Source organism: Clarias gariepinus, chromosome 9 (assembly GCF_024256425.1).
Source record: "Clarias gariepinus isolate MV-2021 ecotype Netherlands chromosome 9, CGAR_prim_01v2, whole genome shotgun sequence".
NCBI classification, from domain to species: domain Eukaryota; kingdom Metazoa; phylum Chordata; class Actinopteri; order Siluriformes; family Clariidae; genus Clarias; species Clarias gariepinus.
Window position 1 is genome coordinate 13,549,049 of NC_071108.1, and position 22,741 is coordinate 13,571,789.

At 40.9% G+C, this 22,741-nt stretch overlaps 1 protein-coding gene and 1 long non-coding RNA gene across 2 annotated transcripts in view; one reads left to right on the top strand and one right to left on the bottom strand.

Moving 5' to 3' along the window:
- Nucleotides 1-22,741, bottom strand: part of agbl4 (AGBL carboxypeptidase 4) — a 346,895-nt gene that overhangs the window by 21,800 nt on the left and 302,354 nt on the right. The window contains exons 7-9 of the mRNA XM_053503593.1: nucleotides 18,385-18,474; nucleotides 16,616-16,730; nucleotides 10,590-10,701 (exon numbers count right to left, since the gene is read on the bottom strand). Coding sequence (XP_053359568.1) covers nucleotides 10,590-10,701; nucleotides 16,616-16,730; nucleotides 18,385-18,474 — 317 coding nt within the window. The remainder of the gene's footprint in view (nucleotides 1-10,589; nucleotides 10,702-16,615; nucleotides 16,731-18,384; nucleotides 18,475-22,741) is intronic.
- Nucleotides 1,199-10,042, top strand: LOC128529957 (uncharacterized). The gene is made up of 3 exons (XR_008361098.1): nucleotides 1,199-1,327; nucleotides 8,473-8,582; nucleotides 9,042-10,042. It is a non-coding gene; the product is annotated as an uncharacterized LOC128529957 (long non-coding RNA).

Below are 22,741 nucleotides of genomic sequence, written 5' to 3' on the forward strand. Positions count from 1 at the left end.
GACAGTACCTTCAATAACCACTCGTTACAACATTGGTGAGCAGAAATGCATTTCAAGTCGAATCCTGAAATGGATCTGCTACAACAGAAGAAGACCAGGTTAAGCTCCACTCCTCCCAGTCCGGCACTGGAAGCTGAGACTACAGTACAGTGGATACAGACTTACCTCAATTTTTACAGTATTCATGTATTTACAGTGACACGTCAATAAAAACAAAAAAATTAGGCCATAGTGGACCTCCATGGTCCGGGTTCGACTCCTATCTCGAGTCTGTGTGCATGAAGTTTGCATGTTCTCCGCATGCTTGGTGGGTTTCTCACTACAATCCAAAGCCAAGCAGATTAGGCTAATTGGTGTTCACAAATTGCTCGTACTGTGTAAATAAGCGTGTGTATATGTGTGTGTGTGTGTGTGTGTGTGTGCACTGTGATGGATTGGTACCCCGTCCAGGGTGTACCCCGCCTCGTGCCCTAAGGCTCCCCGTGACCCTGTATAAAGGATAAAGCGGTATAGACGATGAGTGAGTGAGAGTGAACTGCTAGTGTTGGAAAGCAAGTCTGCATTATAATACGGCAATTTTTTCTCTATATAAGTTTCTGTCACACTAATACTCAGCTGGCATGGTTTATGTTATAAAGGAGCAGCATCCACTCTCACGCTGGTCACTTCATAAGCCTTGTTTAATAACCGCTGCATGGTTGAGAGATACTCATTTATGTTCCTTAGTCAGTGAGCAAACCTAACACCCTGAAATCTGCACTCAGGGCCACCACAGTGGCTTCAATCATAAAACGAATGATTAATTTGCTCTGCAGCAAGGGACGATAATAACTGTCAGCAACTAGAGAGAAAAAAAAAATCCCAGAGCACATATACAATGGTCTAGTAAGTGAGGAAGTAGTTGACTGTCACTTGAAAGGGAATATTTACAGACTGTAAGACAGCAAAAGAGAGCGAGAAAGCGAATGAAGAGTATATATACTTGTATAAGCGGAGAAGAAAAGACCAAAAGAGAAATGTGCAAGGATGAAGGCAATGTGTGTATCAGAGAAACAGCTTTTATCCACGAAAAGAGCAGAGCTGTGCTAGTGGGGCGCTGCTGAAATAAGGAGAGGAAAACCCTTCAGATGTGCCTCCGCTGCACCCACGCACCATTCACACACATCACTATACAGCTGAGCGGAGAGAGGAACTGCAGTGCAGGAACCTACTGCTGTGCATACAGCTCATCAGCTCCAACATGGCTGCCACATCATTAAGCCTCTGCTTGGAGAGAAGATGAGAAAGACATCGTGAGAGTTTTCAGTAGAGACGCACCATCACACTGGTGAGTGGGATGTTTGGAAGGCTAACATTTGACGAGTTTAGACAGTATTTTAGGATTGATCGATTTTTTTTTCTCACTTCCTGTTTTCAACACGATGTATAAGAGATCTGTTTTTTTCCCCTTGACCTCTTTACCTCTTATCCACCCTGCTTGCTCTTTGTCTCTCCCTTTCACTTTCTCTCTCTATCTCTTTACAGTATAGCTATGCCAAGCCTCCCTCATCTCATTAAACATTCCAAAGCTCACCTCCACTCCCGGGGGTCGTCAGGCAGAGCAAACGAGCGGGTGAGCGAGAGGGAAACAGAAAGAGAACAAGTAGGCGAATTAGAGAAAAAGAGAAAGAGAAAGAGATAAAGATAAAGGGAGAGAGAGAGAGAGAGAGAGAGAGAGGGGGAAAACTCAGGCGGCACTTGGTGCTTGAAATTCCGCTCACAGCCAAAGCAATTTCCTGGCGAGCGCAGGGCTGTCAGGCCTCTGATGGCAGGCGGTGAAATATTGTGGCTGGGATAGGGGCGGCAGCCGGCATGCCAGCCTGATGGATGGAGCCCGCAAGGAAGAGAGGGAAAAAACGCGGAGTAAAAAGAGGAGGATAGATCTAGAGAAAGAGGGGTCCAGGAATAGAGAGATAAGATGGGAGTGAGCGAGAGAGAGAGAGAGAGAGAGACGGGGAGAGAGGGAGAGAGAGAGAGAGAAAGAGAGAGAGAGAAAGAGAGAGAGAGAAAATGGCAAATCCAGGCACCATTAGGGAAGCATCATCAGCTCCTTGAAAGGGTTCCCAGGGTCCAATAGAGGTGAAAGGCATTCTAATTGCCCATTCGCCCTGTATCACAAGCCAAGACTGGCCCACAGGCGGAGAATTTTCTTAAGCATACACACACACACGCGCACGCACGCACAAACACACAAACAGAGCTTAGACTGTTTCTCATTCTTGAGAGAAGGAGTTTACGTCTTAGCCTGTGTAATGGGACTGTATGCATGAGGTGCTAATTGACCAAAACAGTTCGTTTGGCCGATTTGGTCCATTAACAAAATAAGATTGGAAATCTTAATGCCACTGCTTCATCATCTCCAACATGCAGTTTCAAACTTTTCTGCTCTTCTGAGACTTCCCCGATGTATATCCTGTATATTGACCTTGATCATATTACATGATAAAATAAGATGCTGATCTCAGATCAGTACTACAGTACATGACACTACAGCTTGAATCCCCCTCCTGACCAGGGGAGCCTTGTATGCACCAATTCTCACTTCAAGGACGACTGCAGAGATACACAAGCAGGACTTACCTAGCTCTCAATGTCAACAAAAAGCCTGCCAATCACGCAGCCCTAATGTGCTGTCAATCAAAGTTGGACAATACTCCACCGGTCTAACGGTGATGGATCGTTCAATTAACATGCGCCTCTGGCCTCTAGATTTGTTCATTTGAATTTGTAATTAGCCAATTAAAGGCAATTAGGAAATTAGGAATATGCAAACAGGAGATGATTTGACCGCTGATGCATTGCATACTCAAACATGACTCAGAAACAGATCATAATGTCCATCATATCCTAGGTGAGTCTGAGTGCAGGAAACATCCAGGCTGGACGTGAATGTGCTTATGGAAGAGGTAACAGAAGGTCAAAGAACTTAAGGTGAGGAAGCATAATAATTAGCCTGTGCCTTTAAGACCCATAAACAACATGCTTGCCTGTAATGGGGGAAAACAATGGTGCTGATTTAAGCAGGATTGAGAGCTGGTGTGTTTAACCACGAAGCACTTAGCATCAGCAATACCTATAGTATAATAAAAGGGTTGCAACAAAGTCTGGCCAGGTTTATAGACCGGCCCCAGTGATCTGTGTGGTTAGATAATATAAGCCAAGCAACGTGGAACAGCTAATGAGGAACAGTAACAGTACAAAGGGTGAGAATATAAAATAGGGTTTAAATCTCACCGGAATGTGTGGGTAGGTGTTCGGTGTTAATGTAGGCATCATGAGCATGAATTGAACTTCTTTATCATAGCTTCGGATTTGAAAAGTCGTGAACCAATAGGTTACATATGTACTTGGTCCTAAATAATAACTGTTTTTATTAAAAAAAAATATTTGAAATACATTAATAGTATTGCAAAAGGAAGTAAATAAGATACCTATTATTATTATTATTATTATTATTATTATTATTGAGCCTACCATGTTTCTCCTGTTTCCTTTTCTATCATGTTACCTTCTCTACTTCATATACTTTACATGCAATGTAAGATGTCATGACTGATGACATGATTTAAATGTGATAGAGGTAACGTCAGGAATGGCCAAAAAAAAAAAAAAGTAGTCAGGTCTGATAAATCAGATCCATTTCAGGATCTCAATTTCAGTACAGACTTACTTAACAGCTTAAGGACTATGGAAACGTGCATGTGAGAACATGGGAGTGTAAATGACTGAAAGTAAAGACCGAGAAAACAGCACCGAATTGAGAGATTGGTGATGAAGAGATACGCCGTGCTCACTCCCTCAAGTCTGGAGACTAATGGATGGAGCTGTTTAGCCCTTTTTAAGACAGAGATGACTTGTAATCAAGCTGAACGGGCACTTTGGGTGCCGCGCCACCACATTTAGCGGTTAGCGCATCCTAGGCAGCTACATCTGTCTGCTGCTAATGACTCTGAGGCTGGGCACTAAAACCGAACAAACAAGGCCATTCTTCAGCAAGTCCATCTCCCCAAAACAGCAGATCAGATTTTGACAGACTTGGTCTCAAGCTACTCTGTCGGCCTCACTACTTCACTCTACCATTCCCATAAGCAGAGCGACAGAAAGAGAGAAAGAGAGATGTATACCTTCCTTGTGGGAGCACTTTACAAGGAAGGTCCAGATAATGCTGACACAAACTGGAGGTTAGCAATGACAGGCACAAATTGCTCGTAAATCTCTGAGATGGGTAAGTAATGGGTGTCTGACACCAGAGGACATTGCAAGACATGCATGCACGTACCAGTGCGCACACACGCACACACACATAGACATACAGTACTGTACTGTACACACACAGCACATTCCTTTCTACTGTTGTCATTGCAACGTACAGTACAGCGACTATAGCAAATACAGTGGAAGAGAAAGAAAGTACACTAATGAAAGTTCACAGGAAGAGTTGCTTCAAGGTGCAATATCCATCCGCTAATCCTGACAGGAACTAATACATTTGTTTCCGATGGAAAATTAATTTTCTAATATTAAAAAGGTCAGAAATGAAGCATGGCAATGCCGTCCCTTTTGTCATTTTTAACAAATTATCCAAAATGGCATTGTCAGATTGTTGGGGAGATGTTTTCCATGATGAATGTTCCCAGTAATCAGCCAATCAAAAAAGAATCCCTCGCTCCCCTTGATAAATGGGGTGGAAAAGCAGCGCTTTGCCAAGGAGATAGCCCCATTTGTTTCTTTATTCCATTAAAAAAAAAGAAAAAGGAAAGAAAGGCCGGTGCTACCGATTATATTTATCTGAATCACTGACTTTAAGCTATTTTCTTCCCGCACTAGCACTCAGATTCAGGTGAAAAGAGTGTAGTGTTTTTGCTCAAACGCATTCAAGTGACTTTCAGCCAGATTGATTGAAAGTACAACTGGGTACGTGTCAAATGAAAGTAAAATGTACAAGGTTGTTTTTTTTTTTTTTTGGTTTGTTTTTTTCAGATGCTGTGTTAATAAATAAGAAGTAATAAATATTACTTTTAATACTCACCAATGAGACAATGCTGCAAATGTCACTCTAATTGTACACTTTAAATATAAATTGTGACATAGGAGACGTTTAATAGATGATACTTTATTTGGATCTGTCCTCTACCACTTACCATGTGTCACGTTCCCAAGGAATTCACTATTGGCTATTTGGAAATACAAATCAGGGTACACTGAAGGTTTTTGGATTGTGAAAGGAGTTCTAACAAGGATGGGAAGAAGATGCAAATGCAAGATTTTATATAGTTTTTTTGGCCAAAATGTCTATCTTGCAGCTGTAATAAATGAGTAAAACAAAAGAAATTTATATAGCGCAACGTAACTTATATAAACTAATAAATTCTCCAAAATCAACACAAAATTATACTTTTAGTGACGACTACAAAATGATTCAACCATTTTCAGTACCTAGTAGAGCTCCCCTTAGCTATTATAATCTGCTGTAAACATGATGTATAGCCAGACACTAGCTTTTGGCAGGGTTTCTGAGGGATCTTAGCCCATTCCCCTTAAACAGTGGCCTCTAGTTTAGTAAGATTCTTAGTTTTGCATGCTGCAACTGCGTTTTTCAAATTTTTTCTATTGGATTCAAGTCAGGCGACTGTGATGGCCTCTCTAGAACCCTCCAGGACTTCATCTGAAACCAAGCCTTGGTGGACTTTGAAGTTTGGTTGGGATCACTGACCTTCCAACATGACAGTGATCACTGACCTTCCAACAAGACTGTGATCTCAAGCATCCTTTTGAAGCATGCTTAGGATCACTGTCCTGTTAGAAGGTCCAATGACACAGAGTTTCAGCTTCATCAAAGATGGCATGATGTTTTCCCCAAGGATACTTGATTAAATCCATCTCTACACACTGCAGGTTTCCAGTCCTGGTGAAAGCAACGCAGCCCCAGAGCATCACAGACCACCACCATGCTTCACTGTACAGTATGCAGGGTGCATTTGTTCTGCATATACTGTACTTCATTCTTTCTCCTCCCAACATACCACTTATTTAAAGGACCAAAACTTTTCATATGGTTTTTAGCATATTTGAGCCGACTTTACTTGTGTTTTCAAGCTGACGTCCTGGAGTGACCTTTAGTCTTTAATATGCAGAGTGAAACTTCAGAGCCTGCTGCACTTGCCTCCTCAACAATCTGGTAGCAACAGGTTCCAGCAACTAGCTTCCTTTTTCTTCCATGTCCAAGTAGTGTAGCCACTCTTCCTTTAACTTTGAACTTGCAAAATACATACGCTTCCTACTTTATTTCCAGGAGCTTTTAGTGTCTTTGTTATTTTTTTATATCATTGTCTTTGTTTGTGCAAGGCAATGATCTCTTGTCTTAACTTTATGGATACCTCTATTGACTTGGCCATTTCTGATATGCAGTCAAACATCTTCTTCATTAAATCTCTAGAAAGTCCATGTATTTGATACTGTATGTGCTCGAGACATCACCTGATTTACAAATCTGTGCTCTAATGAGGGATTTGATTTAGGGGTGGAATAATTCTGAGACTGCAGGAATCATTAAAATGGGTCATTTGTGTTGATTTTGGAAAAATCACTTGTGATATGAGTTGTGTTGAGCTGTTTAAATCGCTATTGTTTCACTGATTTATTACAAACAGCTGCAAGTGAGTTATTTAAACACGTTTCAAAGTGGGTTGGATAATTTCGAGTGCAGCTATATATATATCTAGAGTATATAAATAAAAGAAAGGTTGGTCAGAACCCATTGTTCAATGATTTCTTCATGTTTCATACATTGAAGGACCAGAAACCTGTCTCTGCCTGTATATCTGTCCCACCGATTTTGTCACAGCATCACACAAATCTGTCTGGACAGAATTTAATGAAACTTTGCAAGTCCTTCAGTATTCGCCTGAAGTTAAATTTGCACCATAAATTAAATCAAAACATTGAGCAACATCATCTAAAGCTTGATGTGTGGGCTTTTTTTTTGCCGTCAGAGTGGGCGTGGCTATAGACGTCACTCAACAGAACCAATCAATGCGATAGTTTACTGTGTATACACAGAGTAGAAGACTCTCTTCTATATACTCAGAGTAGAAGTAAAAGACACAGAACAATGTAATGCACCTGCAAAGCACCCAAATACCCATGGAACACAAACAAAAGTGCCACACAGCATAGCTTACTCCAAAAAAAAGGCAAGTACACTATGAAAACTGAACCATTTGAAATGAATCAAGGTATGTTTATTCTTCCTGCAGAAAGTTTAAAACAAGTTTGTCTCATATGTTCGGAAACTTCGGTGCTTATTAATGCAGTGATGTGGAATGTCACTATAGGGTCATTAAAGCAAACACATCCACAGCAGTGAGTCCGAAGTGAGTGCATGTACAATACCCAGACTGAGAACCCAGTGTTATGCACTGAAATTAAAATGTTGAGCAAAAGCGATGTTATGTGGCGGATTTATTTTTACTGGGATTAGTTTCGATTTTTAGCGCTGAAGTGGAATAAGTGAATTAAAACTCTCTGGAGTTGTTTTAAGACAACTTATCTACTTCTTTAACATCTCATCTGTGATTTACTCTCTGAATACAGGAACAGGAAGTGTATTTGGCTGATGATGAAAGAAGTATAGCATAAACAAGGCGTAAACATACTCAACATTACATTTTTTTCTTTATATTAATAATTTAGGAAATAAAATAATAATAATAAATAATAATATCACTGGTAACATTACATTACCACTGATAGTGATGCTAGTATATGCGCACACACACACACACACACACACACACACACACCAATCACTACACAGAAGTAACATTTTCTAGGTTCTTTCCCCTGGGGAAGCTCTGGAATGTTGGGAATGACTCCACAAGACCTCTGCGGGTGTGCTGTGGTGACCAGGACATTTGCAGCTTATCCTTTGGGTTTTGTGGTTTGCAGGGCGCGGACCCCATGGATCAGACTTATTTGTCTGGTACATTGCACGGATGCTCTATCAGATTGGGACTAAGGAGTTCGGAGGCCTTGGTGCATTTCTATTTTGACCATCATTGCCTTTTTTCAGTGATTTGTGCTGGGACAAGCTGGCCTTTGGTCCCTGTGGGCATGGGTAACCCCCTAACACTTGGGTGCCCATGATCCTGTCACCAGTTTGTCGGTATAGAAGTGATAATCAATCTTAAAATGGTAAACATTTGTTTTTTTTCTGATTTTTATTTCTTTCTACTGTACATTGCTGAAGGCATCCAAAATATGCAATAATCTCGAGCATGAGACATGAGCATGTTTATCTGTGTGTCCTGCAATGGATTGCACCCGGTTCACCCGGCTCACTCCCTTCTGGTATAGGTTCCCCCTATACTGTGTTTTTGCTTTAGCTAAAATGTGTCAATGTAACACAAGTTGTGTTTGTCTGTGTTGTCTCAGTTCGTGTCAGCCTGGAGCTTGGATAAGACTGTATTTGTTGTCGTAGGAAAGTGGGACAGAAGGATGTACAGTATATCCAGTGAGCAACTGCTTTAGTTACATGATACAATGTAAGTATAAACAGAATGCGATTAACCAGAGAAAAAGTCGCTATGACACAAGAGTGCATGTGGATTGTGGGTTTTAAGGGGAAAGCCCAAGACTTGGTGGTATATAAGAACCAACTTAGCCTTTATGCCTGTTTAAGTCAAATTATAGTCAAATAAGTCCCTTTATAAAGAGTATGCAAGTTCAGACATCACCTTCAAGTCACCTCCCTTCTGACATTTTCTTCTGTTAGGTACGTTAGCCGTGCTTATTTGCTCTTCAGGTCCACTTTCTGAGTATAGCAACATCTTTTACAGCTTTATTAATTACACATCATATATAAAAGCTCCCTCATGACCTCATATTTATTTCTGTGAACATTCGGTGAAGGGCGAGTGAGTTGTGGATGAGAGTGTATAACAGGACACTTGTGTATATGGGTAAGTGAAAATAGCTTTGTGTGTGTATATGTGTGTATGCAGGGCATGAGGGACATGGACAGCTCGCTCTGCTATGAAGGATCCCATCGATCAGTGTGTCAGCGCTAAGGGAAAAGGTTAAGGCCCATTGCGTTGCCTCGTTCCGCTCACCGACAATCCTGCTCTTATCAGGATGTGAAAGAGCAGCAAAGGGCAGGCCATTCCCAGGACAGCCGCTGACCTTCACTAATCACACACCTCACTCACTTTCTAGCCATAATTAACACCCAGCCAGAACAGATGGCTCTGTACTCAAACAAAGAGCGCGCAAACGTGCAGAGAGAAAATCAAGGGGAGACGCTCCTGGTTGGGAGAGGTTTGAAATCGTCTTTATATATACCTACAAAAAGATGCTGAGTCAATGATCCCACAGTAAATGTTATGAGCATGGGGCGAATACACGGTTTTTAATTGCTGGACTAAGCTTTTGGAATGCACACCACATTCAGTCTAATTCGTTTTTTACACCACATATATATCACAGATAAGAGCTGGTGCACTCTGATTCACATTAGAAACACATTACCTGTACAGACATATACTGTATAAAAGTCTTCGCTTAATGTTGTATATGTCAGGAGATATCAAAGCACTATTCTGTTTGGCAATAGCTATAAAGTCATGGCACTACATTATGGATGCTTGGTTAAAAGAGATCAGTACAACTGTGTGCATATGTGGTTTAAAAGTCTAAAATAAAATTTCTGATCTTTTTTCATTTAAAATCTGAAATAAATGAAAGGATTTAACATATTCAATTATTTAAAACAAAGTAAGTGAGTGTTCAGGATTCTGTACTATTTCTACTGTAGGTCCCATTTACTGTAAATGTAAGCATATTTGTGATATTGGCCATGTTCACTGCTGCGTACAAAAGGCCAGATTTTCCTTGCTTAATCCCTTCTATTAAAGTACTTTGGATTGGATCTAAAATGGATCATAGGGTTTTGCACAAAATTGTGGAGTCTATGCCAGCTCTACAAGCCCTCTGCCAGCAAAGCAAAAAGGAGACATATTAAATACTAATAAGCTCTGATAATTCATGCAAATATTTAAAATGTTCTACTTCTCATTCAAATTATTGTCAATAATCTAATTTGCATTTAAAATGTTGGATTAAGTTGCAAAACAAAACAAAAAGCATTAGAGGTCTCGAACTTTTGATCTCCACGGTATGTACCATCATTCAAGTCAAACTGGGACTTGTGATGAAATTTCTCATGAATAAAGAAGTAAAACCGATTGACATTTATTCCTAACATAGACAACTTCAATAAAACCACATTACAGAGTTGAGACTATTTGAACCGTGCAAATTTTTTAAAGAATGCTGTACGTCTGCTCTACATCTGTCTTTCGGAACTTCACCCACAATCATTCACAAACATCACATGTTATTTACCTTGATGATATCCAAGCACTAGTAAAATGCTGGGGTGAGTGAATTAGTGTAATAGGAATTATATTAAACTGTGTTCTGTTATTCTGCAAAAGTACTGGTTTGACCTGAAAGGCCCTTGTATATGTGTTTTTGTGTAAGATGCCACTTACAGGATCTTGATTCATTTGGATGATGAGTTGTTTGACGGCGTGCAGAGTGGGGTGAGCCCACTGGGATGGGTCCTGCCAATGCCGGTTCAGGTCAAAACCCATCAGAGAGCACCTGCATGAAAAAGCAAAAAAGGAAGGTGAGTAAACAAACAACTAAGCCTCTGCAAACAAAAGCCTACACTGCCTGTCTGAGATCATCTGCTCCAATTGCCCCTCTGAGCACTGTTTTCTAAAACAGCAGAATACCTCAACAAAGAGGACTGAGCAGTGATACAATGACAGCAGTGTTGTGTATTCAGCTAACCAGAAGCAAGTGCAAGGTTACATAGGTAGAAAAGAGGTAGCAGCATTTAAACACAATAGCTGTATTGTGTTCTATACACAAATGCAGTCTTGACTCCTAATAAATCACACAAATGACTACAACATTTAAGCTAAATTCAATTGAATTCAATCTGTATAGAGCATTCACCAACAAACATTGTTACAAAGGACCTTTACAGGAATCTGAATATAGGTTTAGTCAAGTCAAGGGGCTTTTTTATAGTCATTTCAACCAAAAAAAAAGTGAAGTGGAAAAAAACACAACATTTGTCCAGGACTACGGTGTTGCACAAAGGAATGCAGACCTAAATAACCCAACTAGCAACTAATTAAATTGTATGCATGCAAAATTGTGCAAACAGTGCATGGCAGTGCAATAGTAACTGAAAACAGGACAATAAAAAGCCATCATTACTAAAAACAAGACAATATGAATATTGTGCAAATGGATATTACAATCTGATGCTGTGAATTAAAACATGCAGCAATTTAAGAAAGAAACGTGTTGCAAAAATTGCAAAAAGAGAGAAAAGTGTTTCAAGTTGGCGGTCCCAAATGCCATTGGATAGTATCCACTTGAAACTACAGACCCCCATTGGAATTTAGTGAGGCCAACAGGCAAAAGGGTGGGCTTTCCTCAAACTTTGTAGAAAGTAGAGGTGCTGCTGCGCTTACTTGGCTGGTATTGAGGGACCAGGTGAGGCTTTTTACCAGATGAGCAACAATGAATCTGATGCTCTTGACAATCTTTATACAGGAACCATCAGTATTCAATGGAGAGTGGTTGCTCAGTGCTCTCTTGAAATCAACAACTATCTCTTTGGTTTTGTCCACATTCACACATTTACACCTTCTCTGTATATTGACTCATTGGTCTTGCTGATGAGTCCCTCGATTGTTCTGTCATTGGCTAATGAGCCATGCATTGCTCTGCAGTCATTAGGCCCCGGTGCTCAGTATGGTGGTGATGGAAACGTTGCTCCTGATTTCGTCTGACTGAGGTCTTCCAGTAAGGAAGTCTAGGTTCCATCCATAGACGGAGGTGCTCAAGACCAGCAAGCTCAGTTTCCCACACAGGTGCTAAGAAATGAATGTGTTGAATGCTAAACTGAAGTCTATAAACAAGATTTGAAAAAGTACTTGTCCTTTTTTGTCCAGGTGAGTAAGTCCCAGAATGAATGTGAAGGCAATGGTGTGGTCTGTTGATCAATTGTGGCAATGTACAAACTGCAGGGAGTCCAGTTAGGGGCAGCAGGGTCTTGATGCACCCCAGGACAAGCTTTTTGAAGCACTTAATGACAAAAGATGTGACTGTGAAGGAATGGAAATTGTAGATCCAGGACATTGAAGATTTCTTTGACATAGGGACAATGGTTGGTGCATGTTCAAGCATGTTGAAATGATAACATGGTTATAGGGATGTTAAAAATGTCGGTAAAACTCTCCAGTAGTTGGTCTGTTTCCACTGTGACCCTTGATTAGCTTTCTGTACATCATCAGCCTTCTATGGGTTGACTCTATGTAGCTGGGGTAAAACAGAGTACCTGGTCTCTGGATAGAGGGATAGTCTTTTTCACCACTATGCCATTATGTGCTTAAAAAAATGCTGTACTGACGCCTTAAACTCTGGAAGAGAGGCATCACTGTCACATTCCTCAAATTTCCTGTGTGACGGCAGGCATACAGTCAGAGTCTCTTACCATAATAAACCAACAACAACAAAACTTGACGCCCATTCAGCACCATGGCCAGCTCCCATCCACAGCAGCTAGCAGGGCATACTCGCTCGCCATTTTGGAGTCTTCAGCACCCTATAAAAGGAGCCTGAATGGCAGTCCAGTGAGTACTACATTCTGGGTGCATACACCATTAATCCGCTCTCTCTGCTCTGTCCTTGCAGACTCTAAGCGCTCTGGAGATTTTCCGAAATGGGGAAAATCGCAGAGAAGAGGCTCTCACCAAAGCTCTACTGCCTCCTCGGCTTCATTGCCTTCAACCTCAGACAGCCTGGCCTGTCAATCGACCCTGACTACCCGCTGAACCACCGAAGGTCTGACGACAACATTGCCTTTACTAGCACCACTCATCCTCACATCACTACCCTTCTACACTGAGCTTTTCTCCCCAACACCTTCCCTTTGCCTACACAACCGTCAAATAAAAAGCACTTGTCTCTGCACGTCTGCTGTCTCTCTGTCTGTGTTCTGGCCTACCCCAGCGTGAAGCCTTACACCTGTTCCATGTGTCATGTGTCGCTACTTTAGATTCCTAATGAGCAAGTCAGGGAAAACATCGGCAAAATAAGTTTCCCTTAGATTAGAAAGAAATATTGAAAGGACTCAAAAGACGAAAACATCCTCTTCTGGATAATACCAGATTATGGGATTAGGAATCTGTTTTTTCTGATATCTTCGTTTGAAGGTGACAACTTTCACATGCTTCTCTCTCTCTATCTCTCTTTCTCACTTTTTTTTTCATTCTTGCAAATGGCTTTAATGTAGTAAACTTAGGAAATGGATCAGAGCTTATATACACCTTTTTCTGTAAATAAACTAGAGAACTTTTTGATACTTCATTGTGTGTGTGTGTGTGTATGTGTGTGTGTGTGTGTGTGTGTGTGTGTGTGATATTAACAAGCATGACAAAGCACAGCAAAAAGATCTAGTGGTTCCTCATCAATTTTAAACCTAGCAAAATCATTACAGCATAGAAAAGAACACATTTTAAGGTAGAGGAAACACTTTCTTACACTCAACTGATTTTTTTTGCATCGATGTTTGGGTGCTTCTGTACAAGCTTCGTAATTCAGTATTACAATCTGGTTACTCTATAGGTCAATATCATGCACCACTGTAATGATGCACAAAAAAAAAACTACAAAAAAATAATTGTCATGAGGTAAAGAGGAGCACGATGTATAAATTTTGCTTGATATTATATCAGATGCGCTGCCACCTTTTAAGACACGCTAGGAGGGATTGCAGTAGTCAAGTTGATGATGATAATGATGATGATGATGATATGGATGAAGACTTGTATGCTCTTTATGACAAAGCATCATTTGGCTGTTCTAATAAAATTGAGAGTAAACCTGCAAGACAAGGTATGTAAAGGCAAGATGGTTGTTGATTTGTGGAAATAACAGACCAAGCTTGATGATTATTTATTGACTGGAAAACTCCCCAGTATAATTAGAAGCTGTTTCTGTTTGTGTTTGTAATCCTTCATCCAGGGTGATATAGCTGTACTGAGAATGAAACATTCTAAACACCAAAAGAATATTAAGTGAAAAAATTTTAAGTGTGGTAACAATTTTCATACATAAAATGTTTGTACTTTTTATAAAGTTTATAAATATAATATAATATAAAATATAACCAGGACCAAGAAAACTTTACATTTCATAATACAGTGCAATAGCCTTGGGTCTTAAAGCCAACACCAAACATGTTTTTTTTTATTTTGCAGCCCCTCCATAATGCTCAGAATTCAATCAGTTTAATGTTCCGCAACGCATATGCAAAAACATGCCCCCACATTAGTCTGCAATAGATTCAAGTAAACTTCACTTTTTTTTTCTTTGTAATTTCCCAAGAACTTTGAAAATATTAAATTTAACCCAGTAAAAAAAAGTTAAACATACACATTAGGACAGATTTACACAAACTCATTTAGTACAGCACTTAAAGCTTTTAAGTAATTCATAACAATTTCCCTTTTTTCCAGTGTAAAGCTTACATCACAGATTTTTGTGGTCATATTTATTGAACCACTGAGTAATTTTTATTAATGTAGAGAAAAGGAAAAGTAGAGCTGTGTATCATCAGCAAAGCAAATATGAAGAATGGGTGACGGCGCCCAACAAGGTGTACAGTTAGAAGAGAAAGGAGCCCAGCACTGGTCCTTGGGGTATACCAGGTAAAAGAGATACACTATTGTTTCAATACAACGCACAATTACACGAGTACAAAAAGAGCTATTTTATGGTCTACTTGTTACCATGTTGTCATACCCCATGATGAACAACAGGTGTGTACAAAGACATGGCAGTGGATGACTTCTCTGCTCTTTCAGAAATTGCAGACAGATGGAGATACAGAGAGACAGATGTCTCAGTGAAGGCTTTAGTGGGTGCTATTGAGCTGAGGAAGAAGATCCATGACTTTGAGCGGCAGTCGGAGTCAATGCCCCAGCCTGCACAACATCACTAATCCCCTAGTCAGCAAGGATTGATCCTGTGTTTCTCTTCGCATCTGATCTCTCTACCCCTTCTCCTTCCCTCTCTCTCTCTCTCTGTCTCCAGATGCAACCATACAGCTCAGGCAGCAAAGGAGTGATGAATGTATGCAAAAGAAGGGTAAAAGTAATTCACCTGTCACTCATCTCGCACCATTCACCTCTTGTTCATTTATGCCCCGTTTAAGTGCTACTTGACCCCCTTGGTCACCTCCTCAGAGGGGTCAAAGCACTACCGCTGTCACTGTGCCTCTGCAGTGCAGCCTGGCTGACACCAGATGGCAGCCAGTGATGCCCTTTTTACTAGGTTTGTGGCAATATAAGGCAGGTTATTGGTATTCAGTGCGCCCCCCACCATTAAGTAAAAGGCAATTATGGAATAAAGAGTAGAGACGATGCACACAGTGACCGAGCGACTGCAGCCCTGCATGAAGCATTGGGTGTTTTCCTTCAGAGCTCACAGAAGTGTCCTGATACGGAGTTCTGGTGTATGCCGGGATATATCATCTTTAAATACTTTATCTGTCATTTCTGAGGATGTTGGCAGCATGTTTATTCAGCACAGGGCGTTTGACGAGCTTTGCTGTGCTGTTGATGGCCGAAGATGGATCTGCTTCCTGGTGTCTCTTATTATGAAAAATGTCAGGGCTTGGCAAAGTTAAGCTGTTCTTAGATTGTAGATGTAACTTTTGGAGGACAGCCTACATGCATGCAGGAGCATTTTGCAAAGTATGAATCTTAAGAAAATTAGCATACACATTTACTTGAATGCAAGAGTAATAAAGAAAAGTGCTCTGCACACATATATCTCATGTGTCCCTCCAGAGCCCACACTACGTGCTTCTAGCTTTAGAATGCTTCCTGCCTTGTACACCTTCATTCTTATATAGTACTTCAGCCTTAAAGCTGCTTTACCAGCAGCAACACTCCAGCTCTTAATCCATCAGAGACCTGGGATCGTTAAGGAGAACCATTCTTCTAAGCACATGATCGTGCTTAGAAGTCCTTCATTTTGCAGATAGCATACATTTCTGAGCGGTGAAGTTTAAAAAGAAATAGGAAAGTTCAGGAGATTTAGGGTGATATAGCTGTACAAATCAAATCACTCACTCACTTACATCTACAGTATATCGCTTTATCCTGTGATCAGGATAAAGCCCATCCCAGGAAAGAACAGGGTGCCAATCCATTGCAGGGCATACACACATACAAGCACTCTATGGGCAATCTGAGAACGCCAATTAGCCTAATCTGCATGTCTTTGGACTGTGGGAGGAAACCGGAGTACACAGAGGAAACCCACCAAGCACAGGGAGAACATGCAAACTCCATGCATACAGAGACGGGAATCGAGCCTGGCCAGGAATCGAACCCGGACCCTGGAGGTGCAAGCGACAGTGCCATCTAAATCAAATCATATGTATTATAAATTGTACCATATTGTGACTGTAGATATAGTTGCTCACCTGTAGTTGCCCAGGTACACACCATCAGGGTTGAGCATGGGCACGATTTTAAAGACCACATGGTCACGCAGGACTTGTGCCACAGGGTGCTGGCTCACCAGGAAGTCTATAACACCTACACACACATAAACACTCCAGCATTATCATAGTTAATGTATATTCTATGTATATCTTCACACAATGCAGTACACACAGTTCAACTTTCAAAGGCATTTAGTCATTGGGGAGAAAACGGACAGAAAGCTGAGTAAAAATAAGGAACAGCTAGGTCCGTTATAATATCAGAGAAGGAATCTGAGATATTCATCTTCGGTCGATACGAACAGAATAGAATGAAGAAAGGTGATATGTAGAAAAAGACAGAGATATAGAAAGAGAAACAAAAAAGAGTTATGCAGTGAAAGAACCAAAGGTCATAATAAGTACATTAGGTGAAACACAAAAAGAGAGGGAATCCAGTTTATGATCAGGTGAAGAGCTGATAAAGAGGAAGGGCGGAGCTGGGTGGTAGGGGTCAGGCCGTGGCAGCCAGTCGTCTTTTCATTTGCACAGCGCTGAGTGGCAATAATTGACAGGTAAATAAGAGACACACAAAAAGAGAGGGATAGGTAGATGGAAAGAGAGAAAGAGGGAGGGAAAGAGCAATGACCCCATGCCTCTCCTCTTCCCCATGCCCATTCTGTCCTGCTCATTACCGCTAATGGAGGCATAACAAGCTCTTTAATTGAGTCAATGTGGCACGGAGGAGAGAGTCAGACCGAGAGAGAGGGAAAGAGAGCAAGCTGTAGAGGCCACACCAGTGCTCCGTCTAATTGCTCGGACTTCCCGGATTTATTCATGCACATCTGTGTGGCGGCGTGTGTGTGTATGTGTATGTATGTGTGTGTGTGTCTGAAAGTCACATTGAGGTGGCATGGCAGGTGCTTTGAAAGCATTATCGTGACCAGACTACCGTTATCCGTGTCAGCCCTCTCCTAAATTACTACAATGCTCAAGTTCCTAATTACCCACGCAGACACCTCGCGAAGCCAAAGATGTTCAGGCCCTTAAAACTTAGCTCTTTTGTATTTATGAGAATACTGTTTAACACAGTATAATTACACAGCTGTACAGAAAGAGGAGGTCAGAAAGTCTGCATTGTGAGAAACTGCAGCCATTAGTTTCGTCATGGATTTGTGATTGATGGTGTAGCGTAGTGATTGAGTGGGGCCGGTTGATGGAGTTTCTGTGGATGTGTTTGCCTGCGTGCGTGTGTGTGTGTGTGTGGGCATATTTTTATATCTTGGTAAGGGACAAGTGCCCCGAAGTATAGGAATATGTAAATTCTTTGACCTTGTGAGACATTTGCTGGAGAAAAACTGAAGCCTTTATTTCAAAGAAGTTACACACACACACACACACACACACGTTTTATATATGCATACATACATAGGATTGATTTAATTAGGTGCATTAATAATTATGTCAGTGGAAATTTCGCACAAGGTTGGTAGGACAAACATGCAAGTGTGTGTGTACAGTATGTGTGATATAAGATTTATAATCCAAAGATTTAAGCGACCGCTAAAGGTCACTCTGTCTCAGATTTTCCCTGAACCTCCTCAGCCTTTCCGTCCCAGTACTGACCCTCATGAGACCCAGACTCACAGATTAAAGAGCCCAGCCTGATAGAAGAAAATGATAGTCAGCCACTTTTGTGTGAGTGTGTGTGTGTGTGTGTGTGTGTGTGTGCGCACAAAAGTGTGTAGGACAGGAGACAAGGGTCTTACCCTGGCAGATGAAAGAAGCAGGCGATTCTCCTGGGTGAACACGTGCTGTGAGGAAAACCACACGTTTCTCTCGCTCTGGGCTCAGGTTAGCTGCAACACACACACACACACACACACACACACAAGCACACACACAAGTTTAGTGTGAGCAGGTATGTGTGTGGTAAGAAGCCATATGTCTATCCCTTAAGGCAGAATATATCTGCAATCTGCAGTCATGAAGCAGGAGAGTCAGTGCGGCTGGATCAAACTGAAAGAAATGTAATACTTTGGTTATAGGTTATGTGGAATATTATACCTTTTTATTCAATCTGTATTCAAAATATATGTCACAGTTTGCTGTTATGTCAAAGTGCATTTTTTAAATATGCAGCTAGAGAGCATTACTTAATTACTAAAAACCTGTACAGTATACAACCGCTGCTGAATGGTTACAACAGCTACTATATAACAGTTATGCATGGGCTTTTTAAAATAGGTTATTTGTGCATGCAATGATTTATTTTTCAAATTAGTTTTTTATATTATATTCTAGTATTTTCATTCACATATTATAGTATTTTTCATGTTTTAATGATTGTAATTATGCAGAATATTTTTAAACAAATAAGGCTAATTTAAACCGTCTTTGAATCAAATAAAGATGGTACTGATAATGAGGGTAAATACTGCGAGGGTAAATACTGTGCAACCTGGATATTTCCTTTGTGAACATTCATTGTCCCACAAGCTTCATATCAAACTACCTTCATTCAAGTAAAAATCTTAACTGTCCCAAAACACATCTCTATTCTAAACCAACGATACACAAATGTTCTTGATGTAAAATGCTAATAAACATATATATATATATATATATATATATATATATATACACTACCGTTCAAAAGTTTGGGGTCACTTTCTAACTTCATGATCGTTCCTGGTTTTTATTTCTTTCTACATTGTAAAGGAATGCTGAAGGCGTCCAAAAAATGCATTAATCTTTTTTGAACAGTTAATGGTGAGATGTGTCTGCTACTTGTGCTCTGTAAAGACTTCATAACGCCTCTAATCTGAGATGCTGTTTCAGGCTGATAACTCTAAATGAACTTCTCGTCTGCGGCAGAGGTAGGTTTTGGTCTCGCCCTCCTGGGATGGCCTTCATGAGAGCCAGTTTCATTATGGGGTTTGACGGATTTGGCAAATGCACTTAACAATACTGTTCTGGCAAGAACTATGTACAATTGTGCAGAATTGCAGAATGCAATTATGAAAGTAAAAAACTCTTAAACTTTAATTTCTTCATACTGTATAGTATAATCTCCTGCTACACTAATGCACTTATCCCAGCGCTTCAATGCCATTAAAGTAGAAAGTTTTCTCAGAACACTGGAGCCATGGATCAGACTGTCTGTTTCAAATCTAAAACACTGGCCTCCCAGGAATCCTTTAATGGCTTGGAGCAAGTTGAGGACTGTATGGGGAATGTTGTGGGCAACATTTTCAAGGATCAGGTGACTACTCACTGAATGTTCACGGGAACGACTGCAGTGTGCTCTGAGCCACTGCGGCTGTGATTGTCATTCATGGATATACGGCCTTAATTAAAAGGTTTGCACTATTCAAATGTTTTACTAGTTTTTAAGAGACTCACAGATGTACTGTGCTTAAAGTCTTCTGTAAACATTCTGTAAAATTCCTGATAGCACTTGCATGTACCAGATCACACAAATCCGAAACAAGTCACTAAATTACAGTTATTTCTTTCACTTATACAGATATGTGTGAGTATCCAAGTTAGCATTTGTTTATAAAAAACAATTTGTAAATAACCAACTAGTTAAATTCAAAATAATGCCTGAGATTTGTAAGAATTATAATGTTGTGTAGTGACGATCTGGTGCACAGATCTGTCTTTGAAATGATATAAAAAAGAATGATTGAAATAGACAGGAAGAAAGAGACTGCATGGTGATCCAGTGTCCTCATCAGGCCAAGGACGAGACGCTTCTGTGATGGCTCAAATTAAATTACTGATGGCCCTCGCCCTCTGGATGCAATAATAGGCCGGAGATTTCTCCCCTCGGTATGCCGTTCATGCTTTTTTTTTTATATAACTATCCTCACCTTGTCTGTTTCATACATGAATTTTAATGCATAAAAAACGAACCCGGTACCTCTGCGAAAGGCACCTGGTGTATAACCGGCATGGAATGTTATACAGTCTAATAAAGCAGTAGGGAGCAGATGCTCAACAAAAAGGCCTTTTTAAAATGCTGATATGCTTCCACCCATGGTGAGGTGAGCTCATTTTTCTACCTGGTGCTTCACGATTTCATTGTTACAAACCCAGGAATTCATGCACCAGTCACAATCACTTGCTTATCAGCTATAGGGCGGGCTGGGGAAAGCACAAAACATCTAAAAAAAATAATAATAATAAAATCCCTCGCTTCCAATGCAAACGGCAGAGTGCTATAATGACCAATGGCAAATAACACAATAGTAACGCTCACACTCACACGCCCGCACGCCTGCACACACACAAGGAGCTGCAGAGAAAAGCTTTATCATATTGGCAGACATGCTAAACTACATCCCTAGCTCTTTGTCTCCTATTCAGTATGGATGATTACATTTAAGGCAGGAATAATATTCTAGTCGGCGGCGCATGCCGCACATCACGGGGTGTGTGTTGGACTAGCGTGCAGAATGGGGAAGAATGTTCCACACACATTTCTATAAATTTCCCATCGACACTAGCAGCGATTTCAAAACGTACATGTGCACGCTTATATATGGTTTCCAAGGGTATTGTGACCGATGGCGTGGTAGCATTAGCAGTCAACCTCAGCTCAAATACCAATATTCATTATTCAACAGGTTTCCCAAGTACTGTACATCACGACCTGTAAAAGCAAGTGTGACCTATTTCAGTATTCCAGCACTGTTTTGGGAAAGTCAGTAAGCTATGGGATAATTATTGTCATTGTGGTCACTATAACACTCTGTCACACTGCAGTGCCACCGAGAGCGAGTGAACCAGATGACAGTAATTCACGCACAATGTGATTTTTTTTTCTTTCGCATATTGAAACACATATATAAACACTCCCTGGACTGTTTTAAATCGACTATCCGGTCAATAATATATCATGTCCGCTGCATCGTTCCAGCACTCCTTCCTCTCCTTCATGTCCTAAATGACATTAGTGATTATGCAGCTCATTGCTATGTACACAAGCTTAATATCTTATTGATCTCAGGTTAGTGTGTGCTCAGCAGTAGCGAACCTTATTTAGCAACACAAACACCCCAGCTTTGCTTTCTGCTCACCTCGAGAAAAAAAAAAAAGGGGAAAACATGAATGTGCGTCACTGACACAAAAGCCATAAATATAAACCATTATTCCATTTTTTAAGGAAAATGAAAGCAGAGCCCTCTTCTCCCTCTCTTTCTGCCCTTCACTGAGATGAATGGCTTTGCCATTCAGGAGTCTCGATGGAGTGACCCTGCCCATTTGCCATGAACGTGAGAGTTTTTTTTTTTTCCTTTGCCCAGGTCCTGCCTCACACTTGTCTGTGAAATTCCATCAGTTCTAAATTACACCTTGGCCCCGGCCCACCGGGACATACCAGCAGCGGATGTAAAACAATGAAATGATAGCTGTGAAGACGCTGGAGGCGAGCACCACGTACTTAAACTAAAACAAAGCAGCAGTGGAGTCAACCTTGCATTGGGCGTGTAGATGAGGGTGTGTAAGTGCTGTAAAAATGAACACTTTTCAAATTTTGCCTAGAGCTCCCTCATACCGCTCCTACCAGACTGCTACTAGATCCGCTGAATATCAATTCTCCTGAATCGTTGTGTAAAGAGCAAAGTATAGAGATCTGCATTGTTATCTCTTAATGCTGTCCGTCGCATTCTACTTCTCCATCAGCGGTCAGAATTCCACATCACACTTGACTGAACTAGCGGCGTGCGGCCTGCAGGTGGAGCTGGGTATCAGCAGGGGGCCCTAGTGCCACACACATCTCAACATTTACCTCCTTCTGCCTGGTCAAGGGGAGGAAAGAGCTCTTATAAAACAAGACAAATGTGCTTGGGCCGCCAGCTGAGCTTTTTTTTCCCCCCTTCCTTCCTTCCTTCTTTCTTTCTTTTTTTTTTTTGCTGCTTCAGTAGTTTTGTTACACTCTGTTTTCCTATAGCATCCAACAGACAATGTGATGCCTTAATGTATGAATTGTTTCCTATCCATTCCCGCTCTCAGCCTCTTCCTCGGTCCTCACTCTTCTCAACTGGACCTCAACTGAATATAATCGAGCTAAAGCTGGAAATGGTGTGGTTTGAGTTATGAAGTGTTACCCAGATGCCG